The sequence below is a fragment of the Lacerta agilis genome, chromosome 6 (assembly GCF_009819535.1).
Source record: "Lacerta agilis isolate rLacAgi1 chromosome 6, rLacAgi1.pri, whole genome shotgun sequence".
NCBI classification, from domain to species: Eukaryota; Metazoa; Chordata; class Lepidosauria; order Squamata; family Lacertidae; genus Lacerta; species Lacerta agilis.
In genome coordinates, this window is record NC_046317.1 from 26994795 (window position 1) to 27015979 (window position 21185).

The 21185-nt window shown below is 41.6% G+C and overlaps 2 protein-coding genes across 3 annotated transcripts in view; one reads left to right on the forward strand and one right to left on the reverse strand.

Annotated features, from left to right (window-relative positions):
• The window catches only part of LOC117048201 (uricase-like), a 38044-nt gene that overhangs the window by 6132 nt on the left and 10727 nt on the right, over positions 1–21185 (forward strand). The gene's annotated exons all lie outside the window — the stretch shown is intronic.
• On the reverse strand, positions 982–15001 carry DNASE2B (deoxyribonuclease 2 beta). Of its 2 annotated transcripts, none has more exons than XM_033151694.1 (6): positions 14811–15001; positions 11027–11204; positions 6557–6638; positions 5120–5281; positions 2754–2954; positions 982–1623 (listed from the first exon to the last, which is right to left on the reverse strand). In XM_033151694.1, the coding sequence occupies exons 1-6, from the start codon at positions 14999–15001 to the stop codon at positions 1244–1246; spliced, it is 1194 nt and encodes a 397-aa protein (XP_033007585.1). In that variant the 3' UTR covers positions 982–1243. The 2 variants fall into 2 exon arrangements, with proteins under 2 accessions (XP_033007585.1, XP_033007586.1); XM_033151695.1 differs by having other exon boundaries at positions 14798–15001.

A 21185-nucleotide genomic window follows, 5' to 3' on the forward strand; every position in this document is an offset into this window, starting at 1 on the left:
TGTTTGGATTTTAAAAAATCGCTTTTCAGCTCTAGTGGCTCATAAAGTTTCTCGCAATAATCATAACAAAGCAGTTATCAGTTAAAACAGCAATTACTTTGAAAGCTACAACTAACATTAAACAACAAGAGAAAGCAAAAGAGGAAATAGCAGAAAAGAAAGCAGAAGAGGGCCAGAATGTGCCAATTTGACCTATAGGAGGAGAGAATTCCATCATTTGTGGGGGACACCACTGAAAAAGCCCTGCTTCTGATTGATGAAAATCTAAACACCCTGATTGATAGAACATTTTGCTAAATCATATGGGGTACCATGCACCAGCTCTTAGAGGCTGAGGCACTTTCACACCTCTGGTGTTTTAGGGGGATGGGCCCCCTCAGTGTTCAGAAGGTGTTTGCCCCCACTCCCCTGGCTCCACGCAACACCACACATGTGACCTCAAGACATTGCGTTTGGTCCCCTGAATCATCTTGAGAAGATGGGTACTAAGACCCATGTACAAAATAACTATCAAGTATAGGGACTAGGCCATGTTCCCCTTTAAAATACACTTTAGGGATGTTAATTCTGAGCATTCTTGGTTTCTCATTTTTCCAATATAAATTCAGTTTTCTACATCTCCACATCGGTTTGTGATATATATATACCCTGAAAATTCATCAGCACTTCAGTGTAGATTTCTCTGAATACATACATTTTTGCAAAGTAATTTCGCCAAATATAAAGCATTCATGTATGTTCCTAGCCACCCCCCACCCCCCGTATATGGCTGGGGAACTGTGTTGCAAAATCCAGGTGCTTACTCATTGCAAAAGATGGCTGTGTTTCAGTTTTCGTATTGTTTCAGGAAGTGTAGTTTGGCCTTTAAATGCAAACTGAATCAAATTTTATCCCCTTTTCCTATTCACCGGGTTTTCTCTTTCAGGAGTATATGTAAGAACCATTGCGCTAAGAACCAATTGTCTAAATCGTGCAGGCCTGCTTGCAGTTACATAATATCTAAATCTGATATTGGGGGATTTTACAGAATACAAAGTCCTTAGCAAAGACCAGAGAATGTAGGAGTGAAAAAAAGAAAGTAGATGCGATCTTCCAGGTAAGTCAGGGTTGATGGACAGGCACAATGAACCATCCTGTTTCCTGAAATCATGCCCAAGCCTCTTTTTGTTTCTCCAAAGCCATGAGGACTAGAAACATTTCTTTTTTTAAGAAAGAAGGAAGAATTGCACTTTTCAGGAAGCACCTAGAGGCCAGAGGTCTGTGCTACATGTGTAAATTCCTGAAACTCACGGCAATCATAATAATGGAGGACCAACGCCCTGAAAGCCATGTAAATATGCTGGTTCTGGGTGCAAACGAAGCCACCACTTCTCTTTGCTTGCTGAGGGGAATAATTTAGGTCTCCGACACATGTCCATTGGTCTTCAGGGCGCGAAGAAACGCACCACTTAGAATGGTCGTGATAGGATGAGAATGAGGAGTTCCACGGTGTGCCAACAAGGTTTACATTGTAGACGTGGTAAGGAAGGGAGCAATTGGAGAACAGTCGGCGTCCCTTGCGCTGCCAGGATTCCACCAGGAAGTTTGTTTGCAGTTTCTGAGCCATCCAGGCTATGTAGATATCTGGCAAATCAGGGGTTGGGGGGCAAGTGAGAAATTATCACTGGCTTTGCTTCTTAAAAGGGACGCGGGTGGCGCTGTGGTCTAAACCACAGAGCCTAGGGCTTGCAGATCAGAAGGTCAGCGGTTCAAATCCCCGCGACGGGGTGAGCTCCCGTTGCTCGGTCCCATCTCCTGCCAACCTAGCAGTTCGAAAGCACGTCAAAGTGCAAGTAGATAAATAGGTACTGCTCCGGCGGGAAGTTAAACGGCATTTCTGTGTGCTGCTCTGGTTCGCCAGAAGCGGCTTAGTTATGCTGGCCACATGACCCAGAAGCTGCAGACAAACGCCGGCTCCCTTGGCCTATAGAGCGAGATGAGCGCGCAACCCCAGAGTCGTCTGCGACTGGACCTAACGGTTAGGGGTACCTTTACCTTTACCTTTTGCTTCTTAAACTTACTCCATTAGGGCTAATGTTTGTATACTTTGTTTCAGTTTGCACTGAGGGAAGAGAACTAGGCAGGCCTCTGGTCTGATCCAGCATGGCTTTGAAGTTTTTAAGTGGCAAATAAACTCTCCCTGCTTCTATGTCTCTTTTTCTTATTCAGCTGACATTCAACATCTTATGGCTTTCTGTGAGAACTGGGCATGCTCAGTATGTAGCGCTCAACCTATCTTTAAGATCACTTTTAAAAGACCATCTTTTGATCAGATGCCTCAAGTACTCATTAGGCTACTTTGAAGGAAGGTCACCCCCACCCCACTTTGGTTTCAATTTCATTTTGTTTCATTCCGTTTCATTCTCAGTGGCTCCAGTCTTGTCCGCAAGGGGACCCTGGGGTTTCCTATTAGAGGGAATTATATTTTTTGAAGGACCCCTAGATGTTTGTAATGATTAAGGTGCTGGGTGTTCAGTTTTGATTATGGTGTTTCAGTGTTCAGAGTTTGGGTTGCATCCCCATTGCTATTATCACAATTTTTCTACCCTCAATGGGAGGTGAATTATTATCCATCCCTTTGTTATTAAGGATATGCAAATATATAGATATACGGCTAAGTGTTTCTAAGATCAGGTTTCCTGTCACGAATCCCCTCAAAGCCCCCTCCTCCCCCATTTCCACAAAAGTAATAACTTCATGATAGATATTCTTACCTTCGTGATCATACCGTGTTTTAGCAAAGTTGAAAAGAATTTCTCCCTGGGCTGACTGAAGCTTGATAAGGCTTTGATTTGAAGGAACTGAAGGCAGCTGTGCTCCTGCACACATTGTTTGCAGGTTGAGGAGCTCTGCTTGGAAGGGCTTTGGGATGGAACAGTTGTAGACATTTGGGTTGTAGAATAACAATTGCTTATCTGGAGAAAATGAAAAAAAGAAAAGCTGTGTTTAAAAGAAAAAAATCAGGGTAAATGCTAAATGCTGTCCTAGTTTTGAAGAATGTATGTAAGCAGCACTGGTACAAACAATTTTTGTGAGAGGAGGTAGGCAGGATCTATTACACACCCATTTGATTCCTGAGTTTCTAGAAGGAATTGTTTTCTGCTTTACACTTTTGCATGCAACACTGTTTCCACACTGCTGCAGTTCGTCTTCTGCCAAAAACTACATTATTTGTCTTGTTGTTCCCTTGTCATTACTTTATTCCATCCCATACGCTTCAATGCACTGAAAACATGGTGCAAATTGAGAGAAGGGTATAATCAATCATGTATCCTTTGCAGACTTAAAGAAACAACAGCCAATACCTATCATATTCCATGGGTGAACACTAGTTTCAGCCCACTGATTCCTCGTTCCTGTGCACAGCAGATTTGTGTGATCATGCAACCCATACAGCTAGCATAGTCTTATACCTCTCCTAGCAAAAATGTCAACATGGACCTCTCCCCTGACATTGTCCCAGGTACATCAAGGAAATTTCTCCTCATCCCCTGCTTAGTGCTTGTGTGAAAGTTGATGCTCTTGAGAGTCTTTGAGAAGATATGGTTCACCTTTAGCCATAGATCCTGCTTCTGGTCTGTGCTTCACCCAGGATCAGCTGATTATGTTGCCCAATCACAGGCATGTTCATTCAGAATAAACTTGGAAAAGATGTAGACCAAATTTTTGAGCTGCAATTCCATACACACTGACCTGGGAGTAAGTCTCATTTATTTCACTTCTCAGTAGGTATCTGTATAATGATGATGATGATGATGATGATGATAATAATAATAATAATAATAATAATAATAATAATAATAATAATATAACATCTCCATACTTTGGAATCTGAGTGGAAAACTGTTAACAGTTTGAGACAGACACCTTAGATTTGCAGAAATGCAGCTTATTTCATGTGGAATTGAGAAGCAGCAAATATAAAACACTGAAAAACTCACCCCCCCCCAAAAAAAGTCACCTTTTAAAGTAACTGCACACATGCATGCATGCTGGAAATAAGAAAAAGGTGTTGCAATGGCCGCTCTGGGACTTGAAAAGGGTTCTAGCTTTCATGGTTGCCAAGGCTAGTTTGAAAACCCTAAGAGCAATAGGTCTATGTCCCTAAAACCAAAAATAATGTAACAGAAACACCCATATGATTTCAGTGTTTGTGATAAAGGTTGTAATCCTAAACAAACATACTAAGTGTTGCTACGTTGCTGAAATCTGTTTCTTTGTAGCTGAATATGTTTTTGAGTTGAGAGATAAGGCAATACCTGAACTTTTAGGATTGCAGCCTTAATCTCACACTTACAGTTCAGAAGTCACATTAGTCCTTCAAAAATCAAGGTAATGGCTTATCTCTGAACTCTAAACACATTCAGTTGCAAAACAGTCCATTTCTGGGACACTTAATATGTGTGCTTCGACTTACATCCTTATATCCGGGTTTCCTTTTGTTCTTATGCCTGGACAGCTCAGTTGGTTGGAACATGGTGCTGATAATGCCAAGGTTGCAGGTTCAATACCCATATGGGACAACTGCATATTCCTGCTTTGCAGGGGATTGGACTAGATGATGCTCAGTGTGCCTTTCAACTGTACAATTCTATGAATCACAATAATTGAATAGATCTGTGTTTCTGGACATACAGCACTTATTGCTCTTAGCATTAAGCCTTTATAAACTTTTTCCAGCCCCAGAACAACCATTTTTTAACTCTTTTCATTGGAGCTGAGATTAAGACTACTGTTCCAAAAGCTCTTCCTAGGGGACAAGGCCCATTTGATATAATGAGACTTACTTCCAAGTCAGCATGCCCAGCTAATGATTATAATTTGCCACATGCATGAAATTGGTATGCCAAATTTGTTGAGGCCTACAGTCAATGTGTGTTGGAACATGAGCCTTGGCACTTAGCAAGTTTCACATTCTTGATTCAAAACTAGTAGTGCTACCAATTACCATTTAAGATGACCGACCTGTAAGTTTCAAAACAAGCCATACATAAGGCACATCTAAGGTAACAAACACCGGCAGTCAGAAACTCATCTAGGCATGTTTGTGCTCACTTTCTAGACAGTAAGCTATCATTACCTATTTCCGCAAACTGCTCATATCGGAATGTTATGCAGATTGCTATCTGTCCATTGTACTTTCCCGTGCGTGGATATCCATAGCTGTCCTTGGGAAATGGAGGGAATTCAGGAATACTGTGTATAACCCAGAAACCTCGGGACTGGTCCAAGAGCAAAAACCCTGTCATTAATAAAGGAAGAAAAATGCAAGGAATTGTGTCACCGTGGGAATTTTCATAAACATAAAAGTCAAAAGCCTCTCTCCGTTTGCATTATACCAGTTAAATAATTTAATGGTCTGACTAATACACAGGAATGTGGCTTGGAATCTCTTTTCCTAGCACGGGATCCTTCTGTTCACCCAGCACAGTCTCACACATGCCTTCCACACACTCAACGGTGACAAATGTCTGCCTAGAAAAAAGGTACACAACCAGCAACTCACTCATTTTCTCAGCATATTCTGAACATTCTGGGGTCAAACTAGACATGATGTGAAAGTTCTACAACCAAGATCTCTAACTGGGGAAGTGGCCAATAGGGAAAGGGGTGCTTAACCCTTTCCTTCTGTACTTCTGGGCAAAGCCAATAGCAAGAAAACTTCAAGGAGGAAAGCATTAAACACTTTTCTCTGATGGTTGAAGCTACTAATTAGTTCAAAATCTACCCGCAACAGCCTACTGGCCATTGCAATCATGGATTTCTCCACATTTTGTGACTAGTTTGGCCCCCAGGTGCCAAGATCCCAGCATATGACTTTGCAGAAGTTGATTATTCCTCTCTAGGATAGTTTTAAAAAAGATCTTCTTTCCTCACAGCAGAAAGCATTTCAGCGTGTGCCTTAAGGGGCGGATTTGCATGACCTTTTAAAGGTGGATAAATGTGGGTTGCTAGATATAGAGCAATTGGACGTGGAGTCATCAAGACTAAATCTGTGGGGAAATAGCCATTTCTTCAGTGTAGGTTCAGATTGCCAAATTCTACACACTTACCTTTCTGCTACTGTCAAACAGCTTCCCAAAATAGTTCAGCACCAGAATGGCATGTGGTGGCAAGTTCTGCTCTGATGTCACCCAGATACGAGGGTGCAGAAGTCACTCTCTGCCTAGCAATTCATTATTTCATATTTGGGTGATATCTATCACCTATCCATTTAGTATGACCAAATCATTTGCTTATATTCTTCTATTTTGTTCAGGAGGTTGAATACATTTCTTTCCATATATATATGGAAATATATATGTGTGTGTGTGTGTGTGTGTGTGTGTATGGGAGGGAGGCAGAGATGAAGGTTTTCATCCTTGAAAGTGCTTTCCCATTCAGAATGGCCATTACACTGATTTCCCACTTCAACTCCCTCACACAGCAAGGAAGGTGTGCAGAGCATTGTGTGGTTTTCTGGATCCATACTCATCTGTAGCAGGTGGAAAGAGGCCCCAAAGCCACTTGATAATACCTTTAGAATGTCCATGTGTCCAGCTGTAATTCATTTTGTTAGGTGGTCCATCATTATACATCACATAGGCAGTGCTGTTTTCCTAAACAGACGGACAGACAGACAGACAGACAGACACCAGTCTATTAAATATGTTATTTAAGGAAACATGATTCTAAAAAGCAACACTCTCCTTATCATTGAAACAAGAGGGTCCTTCGCCACTGGTCTGAAGCCAAAGGCATAATCTAAATACATAGCTATAAATCACCTCTAGTGCTGTAGAAAGTAGGGATGCTGGGAAATTCCAAAGAAAACAGAAATTGATGCAGAAATTCTTATGTCCCTAGTGAGCAGTCACATTGGCCCATAGCCCATGGTATTAAAATTACCCTCCTACAAAATTACCCTTTGTACAGAGTGAACTTTTCGCATTGCATTTTCTCCTGTGTGTTATAAGTGGATGCATAGCACTAGTTTAAAAAACAAACAAACCTTAATTGGATTTAAATGTAGCTGCTGGAAAGATGGCAAGAAGGTAATACTATCTTGGCAGTCTGGCCAACTTTTTAAAATATATATTAACGCCTACTTATTTCAATATAATTAAAAACTCCTAGTAAAAAATGTTATTTTAATGAATACTAACAATCAATCATTAACTACATATTTAAATATACACACTATTTAGAAAACAGCTCCTAAGAGAATGCAAATTTAATAGCTTGTTGGTCACTTTAAAAAAAAATCATAGATTTGGTTCGAAATCAGAACAAGATAAGAAAATTAACTCATTCAACAAGGTGCACATCAAAAGACCAAGTTAGTAGTCTGCCCGACTTTACATTTTGCAGAATCCTTGCCTATGATAATCAAAAGAGAGTTTGCGCCTGGCTCTTTGAGAAAGTTACCAGGCTAGAGAAACAAGCATACTTGCATTAAACATTTCAGATAGCATTCTCCCCAAGATGAGTGAATTCTCTGTCTCACACCCAACACACCAAGGGAAAAGCTTCTTTTTGACACATGGATACTTGTGTGTGCATCTGTGTGTTTCAGGGTTTAGTAGCACTCACAGATTTGGGACCAAACAATGTGGAAATTAGCTGTGATACTGACCCTTCCTGTTAATTATTAAAAAGAAACCTGGTATAGTATAGCTAAATGCCTGCAGACATAGGTTTCTGGGAGGACCACCACAAACCTAGCTTTCTCAGTGCTCTTTCATAGCAAAAAGTCTACTAAAGAATCTAAAAAATATGAGGACTAAGGGGGGGATTCAGTTTTGTTTGTGTTTTAATGTAACACTAAGTAATTTGCACTTCTCAAATCAATGCACAAACCAAAACAGAGTTATTCTTCAAAATTCGCACTTCTACAATTTTTCCAGTGCAGTTCTCCAGCCAAACAATGCATACGTATCATGGGAGAATGTGCATTAGATGCAGACATACCAAAAATATTTGGGAAAACTGCTTGCAAAAAATGTGCATATTTGTCAAAACACCATTCAAAAATAAGTTTACCGAATCTGTACCAAAAAAATGACAAATTTTCACGAGGTTTCAATTCCTCTCCCTCCTTGTGTGCAAATTGCTGCAGAAATCCTGAGAACTGAATTTAAGATAGAAAAACATGATGAATGAAGGATTTAACATGAGAAACTAAAATGGACAAATTTGCCAATCCCTAATGAGGATTCACCTGTGTGGTGTTTTTTTTCTATGGCCACTCAAGACACCCTTTTACCTAGGGTAGCCATATGCCCCACTTTCAGAGTACAACCCTCTGTTTGGTCATCATCTACTGAATGACCGTCCGGTTGTCCAGCAATGAACTTCAAGGATGGAGTGGGATGAGCAGGCACACAGGTCACTTAAGGACACTCTTTTCTACTACGGTGAGATACTACGTTTCTATTTCTATTTTACAAGCATTTCTAAATTAGCACCTATAACCTGTAAATTAGCATGTGAACATCTTATGCAAATATATGTCCTCTTTTGACCATGTGTGTATGCCATATTTACATTTTGGGGGAGAGGTGCTTCAACAGAAAATGGTTCATCAGAAGAGGCGTTGAATCGGGTTCAACAGACTGTGAGAATGGCATTAATTGACCTGCATAAATCTAGATGGGCTCAGGTGCAATTCAGTGAGGAAATTAAAATTAATAACCTCTTATTAGTTGGGTTATGGGACACAGGGGCTGATATTTCCTCAGTATCCAAAAGGCTATTACAACCTGCCCAAATTTTAGGTTAATAATAAATAAATAAATAAATAATTTATGCCCCGCCCATCTGGCTGGGTTTCATTAAAACATCAGTCATTAAAAACTTACATTAAAACATCAGTCATTGAAAACTTACATTAAAACATCAGTCATTAAAAACTTCCCTAAACAGGACTGCCTTCAGATGTCTTCTAAAAGTCAGATAGTTATTTATTTCCTTGACATTTGATGGGAGGGTGTTCCACAGGGCAGGTTCCCTGTAACTTTGCTTCTCATAGGGAGGGAACCCCCAGAAGGCCCTCGGTGCTGGATCTCAGTGTCCGGGTTGAACGATGGGGATGGAGATGCTCCTTCAGGTATACTGGGCCAAGGCCATTCTGGATTAGTTGTAGTTTCCAGGTCACCTTCAAGGGTAGCGCCATGTAGAGTGCATTGCAGTAGTCCAAGCGGGAGATAACTAGAGCATGCACCACTCTGGTGAGACAGTCTGCAGGCAGGTAGGGTCTCAGCCTGCGTACCAAATGGAGCAGGTGGACAGCTGCCCTGGACACAGAATTGATCTGCACCTCCATGGAGAGCTGTGAGTCCAAAATGACTCCCAAGCTGTGCACCTGCTCCTTCAGGTAAAGAGGTAAAGAGTTGATTGTAACTCCCTATGGGGGCCAAGCAGTAAAAACCAGTCTAGCCCAGGTGGATTGTGAATACAAAGATTTTAAAGGGTCCTTACCAGTTTTAGTACATCAAAATGGTATGTTTATACCTTGCCTTATAGACAATGATCTCATTTTAGACAGCATTTAGCTCAGCAGGCTAGTGAATCGCCACCCAATGTGTTGAGGAGCCTGTCATTGGAAATGCAAATCAGTTTGATGAAGGTTGTGAGTCAGCAGAAATTTCTTTGGCAAAATCTGGTGAGAATACCATGACTTCTCCTTCACCCCTTCATGATCATGACTTTAAGGAAGAACTGCTTAAGGACCCAACTTTGGAAGTATGTAGAAGTGCGGGAGAAAGAGTTGCTTTATAGACAGTTCTTTCCAAAGAAATCTGCCCCAGAGTGTGAGTCGAGAAGATGGTCGATAGTGCCACAGACTACGGCAAGGATATTGGCAAATTAATATGGACCACGATATACCTGCGATATAACATGCCTTTTGGATTATGGAATGCTCCTGGGACTTGATTAATTCTCTGCTCAATGGCATGTCTAACTTTGCTTGTGCCTATTTAGATGATATTCCAGTCTTTAGTAACTCCTGGGACGACCATTTGAAGCATGCACAGAGCGTTTTGGTCAAGATTCAACATGCCGGTCTAATTTCAAATGTTTCGAAGTGCCAATCTGCCCTAGGAGAGGTGGAATATCTTGGACACCTTGTGGAGAGAGGTCATATTAAGCCTTTAGAGGCCAAATCCCAAAGTATTCAGGATCGGCCAGTACCTAAGACCAAATGTCAAATACTGTCTTTCCTAGGCTTAATTGGGTTTTATAGGTGATTCATTCCTGACTTTGCAATACCACTTGCTGATTTGTGTTAAAAATATCAACCTGACAATTGTATGGAACAATATCTGTCAAAATGCTTTTAACGCCTTAAAGCAAGCTTTGCTGCAGTCTCAGTTGTTAATGGCACCTGATCGAAAGAAGCCTTTCGTAGTTCAGACTGACGCTTCAGAAGCTGGTCTTGGTGCCGTTCTGCTTCAACAAGATGTTGAAGGTGAACTACGTCCTGTTGTATTTACCAGTAAGAAGTTAACACAATTATGCTGCGGTCGAGAATGAGTGTATAGCTGTAGTATGGGCCCTTAATAAATTACGGTCTTACCTCTGGGGTCAAGGGTTTACGATTAAAACAGATCATTCCCCGCTATGTTGGTTAGACAGAGTAAAAAATTCTAACCAAAAGCTTTTAAGGTGGAGTCTCACTCTTCAGGATTTTGATTTTGACATAGTTCATATAAAAGGAAGTGCTAATAAAGTTGCTGGCTGTTTATCTAGAATCTATGTGGATTATGAAGTTTCAAGTTAATTTTAACTAGTGTATTTTAATGTTGCAGTATGTATTATGGATATTTTTTATGTGTGCTTCCTGTTTTGTAACTTATTTGCTCAGTTCTTGTTGGTTGTAGAATGGTTATAGTAAATATTGTTTGTGGTCCACACCCCTGCCCTAAATACTCTTACTGAGATTTCCCTCAATACTTTTTTAAGGGCCTTTCTTTTTGCTTCATTTGCTTTTGTAGTTATCACTTGCCTCAGACTTGTACGTTCGGTAAAGCTGCTGCAGCGTTTGCCCCAGAGCACTTTCTGTCATGTTGACGAAATATTTGCTCGGTTTCCAAATCGGAGCCGAAGAATCCATAAACATGTATTCCAGCCCAGTTCCAGCCACATCATGACTCATGTGCTTAGGGAATTTGTAAAGAACATACCTAGGGAAAAAATGTGTGGGGTTAAATTGGGAGTGCTTTAAGAAAAGGTTTGTTATGCATCAAAATTATACCTTAAAAACAAATTGTAGCTAACATGGTCAGCTTTGGAAATTGTCAGTAGCTAATTATGTAAACGCACCAGCTTGAAATGAGTTTCTCAGATACACCTTGCTTGAACTTCAGGTACATCACTGCATTTGAAAGGGAACGGCTAAAATTCAGATGACAAGTTAATGGTCTGAATGCCTATTGAACAGCCAGTTCTTACACTATTTCCTACTTTGCGATTAATTATATTTTCCCTGGAAGTTCGGACCTATATTTTGACATCCTGGTTTGCATGCTGTTAGATTAAAATCGCGCTATGCTCTGGCCATTGTAATCTATAGCTATGTTGTGGCTTCATTACATGCTATTATATATAGTTGATTCCAATTATGACCTTGAAGGGACCACACAGGGCTTGTGTGGGGTGCTTTAACTGCAGCAGAAGTCTTGGACACTCCTGAATTACTCCAAGACAAGTCAAAAGTGCCGGCTGCCACCAGAGAGCAAGGGAAATGCAGTTCCAAATGCCCCTCTGCTTAATTAAATGACCTGGGATCCACTGGGAATAACATCACCCTGTGGGTGGAATTCGATGCAAATTCTACTCAAAGTAGACCCATTGAAATGAACCAACATGACTAATTTAGCCATGACGAATAAATTCCATTAGCTGAATACAACCCAAACGTCTGAGCATTCTTAGAAGAATCAGGGAACACTTGGTGCTGAAAAGGTGTGGTCTTTGCTAAACATCTCCCCACCATGTGATGTTGTGTCTCCAGCTAAGTATGGGGGGGAGGGGGGAGCAGCAAGCTGGGCTGGCAGCAAGCACCCTATCTTTCCAAACTTAATACTTGCCTAAATATGAGTTGTCTTTCTTTCTATATAATCTGAAGTACAAGCCAACTTCAATAAAATATTGGGGTGGGGCAGGTAAGCCCCGCCCCACATAATCCATCACAAGACATGGCACACACCATTTGAATTGGCGGAACCCAGCCCCCTTAAATATTTTTTTTGGGGGGGCTGGAGAACTCAGCCCCTAGGAGTTGGCTCCTATGAGTACAAGTAAGTTATGTCAGCTCCTTCACAATATTCACTAGACTGGTCACCTATGGAAAATGAGAAATTCATCCAAGCTACCAGGTTGCTTTTGTAAAGCAGAGATATCTTCTTTTAAAAGCTACATCAGAAATACCTAATGCACATGCGTATGAGCAAATAGTCTAGTAAACCATTTCTAGGCCAGAGCTGGCCTATATAGTGGCTTGTTTGTTCTGTGGCAAGCAAGTGTCATCTCCAAGTGACCAGAGAGAAACTCTTTACAGTAGCTGTTTTTTTAAAAAAAATTATATACCACAAATGAATAACACAGACACGGGCATTTAGGAATGTTAGGAGAGTTAAACCTTTGTGTGGGCTAGTATATAGAATACTTATTTGCCAGGCTGTTTCATGAATGCAAACTAAAAACCACCAAGATCACATTGTGCATTAAATATTTCTGAGATTTTTAAAAGAACCCATTTCCTATACAGTATATAAAAATGAGTTCATGTCAATTCACCTTGTAATTTTCATGGGTCTCAGAGAAACTTAAAAAAAAAAAAATACCCTACCGGATCACAACAATGCCCCATCACAATAGCTAGTGCTTTAAATGAGGATGCAAGCAGATGAATAATTAGTGCAGTTATGAAATGCACCTGCTGAAACTTATTTCACCTTTCTGCTAAGAGTTGTCATTAGAAATGAACGCGCTCTTTGCTTTTCTGCAAGGAGTAGTAGTTTTTCATGCAACAGTTTCACTTCTGCTCTGCCGCTCGTTACTTCAAACCACACAAATGTGGAAGCCATAAATACTGTCAGTTTAAAATGGCTGGCTTGGGATTTTTAATTGCTTTTTGTTTTGCAAGATGGTGGTGGTGTGGTGGGTTGTTCTTGTTTTTACAAAACTTAAAAGTCAAACTGAAAGAAAATTTGGCTGTTTCTTCCTCCTACTTTGCATAGATGTACACAAAGTCAACGGAGCTTAGCTGAGAACCTAACTACAATGCCTGGTTAGCAATGAAATTGTGAGCTCTAAAATATTAAATACTAGGCCGGGGGGGGCACTGCATTGTGCAGGGAGCATAGAGTTAAGCCTTCCCTCCCCAGCAGCAATCCTGGTACCCCCACCCCCTGCACATTTCAATTAGTACAGTGGTGTCTTGGTTCTCAAAATTAATCCGTTCTGGAAGTCAGTTCCAAAACCAAAGCGTTCCAAAACCAAGGTGCACTTTCCCATAGAAAGTAATGCAAAATGGATTAATCTGTTCCAGACTAACAACCCCTAGAACAGCAATTTAACATGAATTTTGCTATCTAATGAGACCATTGATCCACAAAATGAAAGCAATAAACAATGTACTGCAGTCACACCATCAATCAATAAGTAGCTGAACTGGGTTCCACACAGTCACAAAAACAAAACAAAAAAGCCGCAAAAACAAAAACGCAAAATAAATAGCAAAAACAGACAGACCTCAGCATAACACTCAAAACGGAAGTGTGGTACTTCAATTGGAAGCGTAACACTCAAAATGGAGCACGTTCGGCTTCCGAAAAAAGTTTGCAAACACTTACTTCTGGGTTTGCAGTGTTTGGGTTCCAAGTTGTTTGAGTACCAAGGAGTTTGAGAACCAAGGTACCACTGTATTAGGAAAATCCCCCCATTGTCAGTTGGGTAACAATATGATGTCTTTTTATATATATATATATATAAAGGATATGTAAATGTGGACCTATAGTCAGCAGATTTAAATGAACGTTGGCGACTGAATTTCAATAGCACATGCAATCGCCGCCGAAAGACTTTCTGCAACAGTTGACAGTCCCGTCTCCACAGGTGTAAAACAAGCAACTCGCTTCTCCTAGATCTGTCAGCTTTCCACATACTGATATGCCTAGCTGCAAAATGAGCCTTGATTAACAAAGCAGATGATGTGCTTCAGGGATCCAGATTGTGTCACCGTGCTAGGGCTGTCATACGAGGAGACAGCTCACTCCCCAAGATGCTTATGCGAGAGATATTTCTGAAGAACAAGATTGAAATGGAGACATGCTGAAATAGCTGCCTGCTGCCTCCTCCCTAGGCAGCCCTGCACTGCCGGATAAGAGAGGGAGGGGGAGGGAAGAGAAACACTTCCAGGATATGAGACGCAAGTTTTGGCATACGTGCTCTTCTTACTGCTCATATTTCCCCGAGGCTTGGAATTGTAATGCATAATCATTTTCTCTCTTGATCAAAGAAACAAGCCCTCTGTGAATCAATGGCTGTTTTGCAATTAGTCATAATGCGACGGTGTGCATAAATTGCTCAGAAAACTAATCAGATTTCAGTAGCTTACATTTCATTTTCTGGAGGTATAGTTCAAAGGTAACTTTAACAGCCTCTGATATTAATACGCTAATTATTTTCTCTTAGAGTTGAGTGTTGGAGCTTCATGTTGTGTACACACACACACACACACACACACACTTGCCTCGGCTTCCTTCAAACCCACCTGTTTTACCTACCAGTCCACTGGCTTGCCGTCATCATTTATGCAGGAAATTTGAGGTGCCCACAGGGGCAGGGCAGTACCAAAGAACAGCCAAGATACGCTCCATAAAATTCTGACAGTCATCTTGTCTCCATCAGCAGATCGTAAAAGGGGAAGCAGGCAAGACGATTTAAGCTTATCTGAAGCTCGCTGGTCTCCTTCCATTCAATTTAGTTTCGTTTTACAGTCAGCCGTCAGAGCAGTGAAACTACCACAGCAAAATTTGGCATGCTGTCACTCACTGTATCGTATACAATATGGGTGTGCAGACTGCAGGCTTGTGAGAATGATCTACCTTTTCGTTTGTTTTTTCACTAGATCTTTCAGATCCACCCAATGGGACCAAGTGTTTGTATAGAGAGATATACACTTAGAATTAAAGAAGGGTCATGCTTAGTCTAGGATTCCCCCCCCCCCATTACCAGAAATGAGTGCTCTCAGCCTTTTCACACAAAACTCTAATCCTCGTTTTCCAAACCCCGAGTTTTCTTCTGAAAAAAAGAGAGAGATGTAGGGCACACACAGACCTTCCATTTAATGCATATCCAACACATGTTTCAAGTACATGATGTCCCCCACGTAAATTATCCCAGGAACTGTCGCTTAAGGCTGCTGGGAATTATACTTCTGCAACAGAAAACTGCAATTCCCAGACTTCTTTGGGAGAAGTGTGCAGTAAATAATAATAATAATAATTATAATAATAGTGAGACCTGTGACAAATTTAACATTCAACATTGGCCAAGCAGACCAAACTGAGTACAGTACTTTAAATAAAGAAGCCAATGCCACTTATAGCAGATTAACCAATTATCTGAGTTGTAACTAATGTTAAAGAGTTGGAAGACAGGTGGTCTTGTTGATCCACTGCATGTCATGCTGAGATCAGCTGGGCAACCCCGTTTCCCTATCTCTGATTTAGAGCATAGAACCAGAAAGAGAAAAGCAAAAATGCACTGAAAATTATTATTATTATTATTATTATTATTATTATTATTATTATTATTATTTACATTAATAACCCGACTTTCACCCCAGGAGCTGGAAATCTTAGAGATAGTGACTAGCCTCAAAGGTCACTCAATAAGCTTTGTAGCTGACAGAGGGATGGGGGTGGCGTTGTGGTCTAAACCACTGAGCCTCTTGAGCTTGCTGATCATAAGGTCAGAAGTTTGAATCCCCATGACAGAGTGAGCTCCCATTGCTTTGTTCCAGCTCCTGCTAACCTAGCAATTTGAAAGCATACCAGCATGAGTAGATAAATAGGTATCACTACGGCGGGAAGGTAAATGGCATTTCTGTGTGCTCTGGCTTTCATCATGGTGTCCCGTTGCTCCAGAAGCGGTTTAATCATGCTGGCCACATGACCTGGAAAGCTGTCTGCAGACAGATGCCGGCTCCCTCGGCCTGAAAGCAGGAATGAGCAATGCACCCCATAGTCAGATTCGACTGGATCTAACTGTCCAGGGGTCCTTTACCTTTTTACCCTTTTTGTGCTCACAAAGTAGGGAATGTGGCACTTTTTATTAGACCACCTTATTTTATTTTTAAAAAGCATGTTTGCTTTTGAAATTCGTAGAGCTCACCTTCCAGTAGAGTTAATGGAGTGCTTGCATACAGAACAAAGCGTGCTAGCAAGTTGGCAGTCTCTTCAGTCTGAGACTCCTGGAAAGAAAAATAAACATTAGCATATCAAGGCATCAATGCTGACAATAGCGCACATAGCATGGGTGACAGGACCTCATGGTGTTGCTGGAGAGCCCAGTTCATCCTTTGATATCTCATTATTTCGATATTCAACGCTCAATGACTCATATTTGAATGTGCAAACTCATTCTACCAGAAGGCACTGTATGTTTTTTTTTTGGGGGGGGGTGAGGTGAAATGTGACTTCTCCATTGGATCACACATGCTTGCTACTACTTAGTGTTGAGTGATGGATTTGGGTACGTGAATCAACCTAGAGCTTTCAGCCATGATTGCAAGCAACACTGAGCCAAAGATCTTGGATGAACATGCCCAGATGCATAAGGTATGCAACCCCTTTTGCAGACACTTTGTTCTTCCCTTTTTGGGAGCACCAGGATGAAGCCCGTAACCTTAGCTTCCCATTACATGCAAAGCCAGAAACTATGGTTCCTGTCTTCCAAAAAGCCACGATACAAATCCATGTGATTTTGTTGTTGTTGTTCAGTCGTTCAGTCGTGTCCGACTCTTCGTGACCCCATGGACCAGAGCACGCCAGGCACGCCTATCCTTCACTGCCTCCCGCAGTTTGGCCAAACTCATGTTAGTAGCTTCGAGAATACTGTCCAACCATCTCATCCTTTGTCGTCCCCTTCTCCTTGTGCCCTCCATCTTTCCCAACATCAGGGTCTTTTCCAGGGAGTCTTCTCTTCTCATGAGGTGGCCAAAGTACTGGAGCCTCAACTTCAGGATCTGTCCTTCTAGTGAGCACTCAGGGCCGATTTCCTTGAGAATGGATAGGTTTGATCTTCTTGCAGTCCATGGGACTCTCAAGAGTCTCCTCCAGCACCATAATTCAAAAGCATCAATTCTTCGGCGATCAACCTTCTTGATGGTCCAGCTCTCACTTCCGTACATTACTACTGGGAAAACCATAGCTTTAACTATACGGACCTTTGTTGGCAAGGTGATGTCTTTGCTTTTTAAGATGCTGTCTAGGTTTGTCATTGCTTTTCTCCCAAGAAGCAGGCGTCTTCTAATTTCGTGACTGCTGTCACCATCTGCAGTGATCATGGAACCCAAGAAAGTGAAATCTCTTACTGCCTCCATTTCTTCCCCTTCTATTTGCCAGGAGGTGATGGGACCAGTGGCCATGATCTTAGTTTTTTTGATGTTGAGCTTCAGACCATATTTTGCGCTCTCCTCTTTTACCCTCATTAAAAGGTTCTTCAATTCCTCCTCACTTTCTGCCATCAAGGTTGTATCATCAGCATATCTGAGGTTGTTGATATTTTTTCCGGCAATCTTAATTCCGGTTTGGGATTCATCCAGCCCAGCCTTTCGCATGATGAATTCTGCATATAAGTTAAATAAGCCGGGAGACAATATACAGCCTTGTCGTACTCCTTTCCCAATTTTGAACCAATCAGTTATTCCATATCCAGTTCTAACTGTAGCTTCTTGTCCCACATACAGATTTCTCAGGAGACGGATGAGGTGATCAGGCACTCCCATTTCTTTAAGAACTTTCCATAGTTTGCTGTGGTCGACACAGTCAAATGCTTTTGCGTAGTCAATGAAGCAGAAGTAGATGTTTTTCTGGAACTCTCTAGCTTTCTCCATAATCCAGCGCATGTTTGCAATTTGGTCTCTGGTTCCTCTGCCCCTTCGAAATCCAGCTTGCACTTCTGGGAGTTCTCGGTCCACGTACTGCTTAAGCCTGCCTTGTAGAATTTTAAGCATAACCTTGCTAGCGTGTGAAATGAGTGCAATTGTGCGGTAGTTAGAGCATTCTTTGGCACTGCCCTTCTTTGGGATTGGGATGTAAACTGATCTTCTCCAATCCTCTGGCCACTGCTGAGTTTTCCAAACTTGTTGGCATATTGAGGGTAGCACCTTAACAGCATCATCTTTTAGGATTTTAAATAGTTCAGCTGGAATATCATCACTTCCACTGGCCTTGTTGTTAGCGAGGCTTTCTAAGGCCCATTTGACTTCACTCTCCAGGATGTCTGGCTCAAGGTCAGCAACCACACTACCTGGGGTGTATGAGACATCTATATCTTTCTGGTATAGTTCCTCTGTGTATTCTTGCCACCTCTTCTTGATGTCTTCTGCTTCTGTTAGGTCCTTTCCACTTTTGTCCTTAATTGTGGTAATCTTTGTACGAAATGTTCCTTTCATATCTCCAATTTTCTTGAACAGATCTCTGGTTTTTCCCATTCTGTTATTTTCCTCTATTTCTTTGCATTGCTCATTTAAAAAGGCCCTCTTGTCTCTCCTTGCTATTCTTTGGAAATCTGCATTCAATTTCCTGTATCTTTCACTATCTCCCTCGCATTTTGCTTGCCTTCTCTCCCCCGCTATTTGTAAGGCCTCATTGGACAGCCACTTTGCTTTCTTGCATTTCTTTTTCATTGGGATGGTTTTCGTTGCTGCCTCCTGTATAATGTTACGAGCCTCCATCCACAGTTCTTCAGGCACTCTATCCACCAAATCTAAGTCCTTAAACCTGTTTTTCACTTCAACTGTGTATTCATAAGGAATTTGATTTAGATTGTATCTTACTGGCCCAGTGGTTTTTCCTACTTTCTTCAGTTTAAGCTGGAATTTTGCTATAAGAAGCTGATGATCAGAGCCACAGTCAGCTCCAGGTCTTGTTTTTGCTGAGTGTATAGAGCTTCTCCATCTTTGGCTGCAGAGAATATAATCAATCTGATTTCGATGTCGCCCATCTGGTGATGTCCATGTGTAGAGTCGTCTCTTGTGTTGTTGGAAAAGAGTGTTTGTGATGACCAGCTTGTTCTCCTGACAGAACTCTATTAGCCTTTGCCCTGCTTCATTTTGAACTCCAAGGCCAAACTTGCCAGTTGTTCCTTTTATCTCTTGACTCCCTACTTTAGCATTCCAATCCCCTATAATGAGAAGAACATCCTTCTTTGGTGTCATTTCTATAAGGTGTTGTAAGTCTTCATAGAATTGGTCAATTTCAGTTTCTTCAGCACTGGAAGTTGGTGCATAAACTTGGATTACTGTGATGTTAAAAGGACTGCCTTGGATTCGTATCGAGATCAATCTATCATTTTTGAAATTGCATCCCAGTACAGCTTTCGCCACTCTTTTGTTGACTATGAGGGCCACTCCATTTCTTTTACGGGATTCCTGCCCGCAGTAGTAGATATGATAGTCATCTGAACTGAATTCGCCCATTCCCGTCCATTTTAGTTCACTGATGCCTAGGATGTCAATGTTTATTCTTGCCATCTCATTTTTGACCACATCCAGCTTACCAAGGTTCATGGTTCTTACATTCCAGGTTCCTATGCAATACTTTTCTTTACAGCATTGGACTTTCCTTTCGCTTCCAGGCATATCCGCAACTGAGTGTCCTTTCGGCTTTGGCCCAGCCGCTTCATCAGCTTTGGATCTACTTGTACTTGTCCTCCGCTCTTCCCCAGTAGCATGTTGGACGCCTTCCGACCTGAGGGGCTCATCTTCCAGCGTCATATCTTTTATATGCCTGTTGTCTTTGTCCATGGAGTTTTCTTGGCAGGGATACTGGAGTGGGTTGCCAGTTCCTCCTCCAGGTGGATCACATTTGGTCCAAACTCTCCACTATGACCTGTCCATCTTGGGTGGCCCTGCACGGCATAGCTCATAGCTTCCCTGAGTAATTCAAGCCCCTTCGCCACGACAAGGCAGTGATCCATGAAGGGATTTAGAGGTTGCTTAATGTCCTGGCTTGGTTGGAAGACATTGACCATACTTTCCAGTCGTGTGCAGCTTTCTCCCAATTGAAGTGTAGAATGTTTGAGGACTGGGACATTTGCAGGGAAACCAAAATGCTTGTTTACTACCAACTTTACTGTATGCTTGTGAAACATGGACCACTTATAAACACCAACTCTTCAAAAGATTCCATCAACTGTGTCTCCGAAATTTTTTACATATCACTTGGGAAGACAGGCGAACTAATGCCAGTGTACAGGAAGAAGCAAAGATCACCAGTGTCAAAGCAGTGATTCTTCAACATCAGCTTTGTTGGACTGGTCATGTTGTTCGGATGCCTGATTATTGTCTTCCAAAGCAACTACTCTATTCCAAAATTAAGATTGGAAAGCGTAATGCTGGTGGACAGCAAAAGAGGTTTAGAGATGCTCTCACGGCAAATCTAAAAAAATGTAGTATAAACACCAGCAACTGGGAATCATTGGCCTGTGAGTGCTCCAATTGGAGAATAGCCTCTACAATAAGCATCATGGACTTTGAAGAAGCACAAACTCAGGACGAAAGGGAGAAACGAGATAAGAGAAAGGGATGTTTGGCAAACCCTCCCGTGATCAACTCCTGCCCAGAAACCTATGTCCCCACTGTGGAAGGATGTGCGGATCCAGAATTGGTCTCCACAGTCTCTTGCGGACACACTGTTAAGACCATATTCATGTAAGACAATCTTACTTGGCTATGAGTGATCTCTGAAGAAGAAGACTTCCCAGTCTACATGTAATGAGAAGCTATGTGCTGAACCCTGGCTTGTGGGCACTGTTTCATTCCCTACTTTTGCACTGTAAAAGTTTTATACGGTTTTATATTCGATATCTCAACCACATATTGTGGCCGATGCACCAACAGACAAATGGTAGGAGATTCATCATGAGAGAAG

Coding starts and splice junctions, on each gene's coding strand:
- DNASE2B (XM_033151694.1), bottom strand. CDS start 15,001: ATGGAAGGAGACCAGCGAGCTTCAGATAAGCTTAAATCGTCTTGCCTG. Junction 5,282..6,556: donor GACACATGGACATTCTAAAG/GTATTATCAAGT, acceptor TATTAATGACAG/GGTTTTTGCTCTTGGACCAG. Junction 1,624..2,753: donor AACACGGTATGATCACGAAG/GTAAGAATATCT, acceptor CTGATTTGCCAG/ATATCTACATAGCCTGGATG.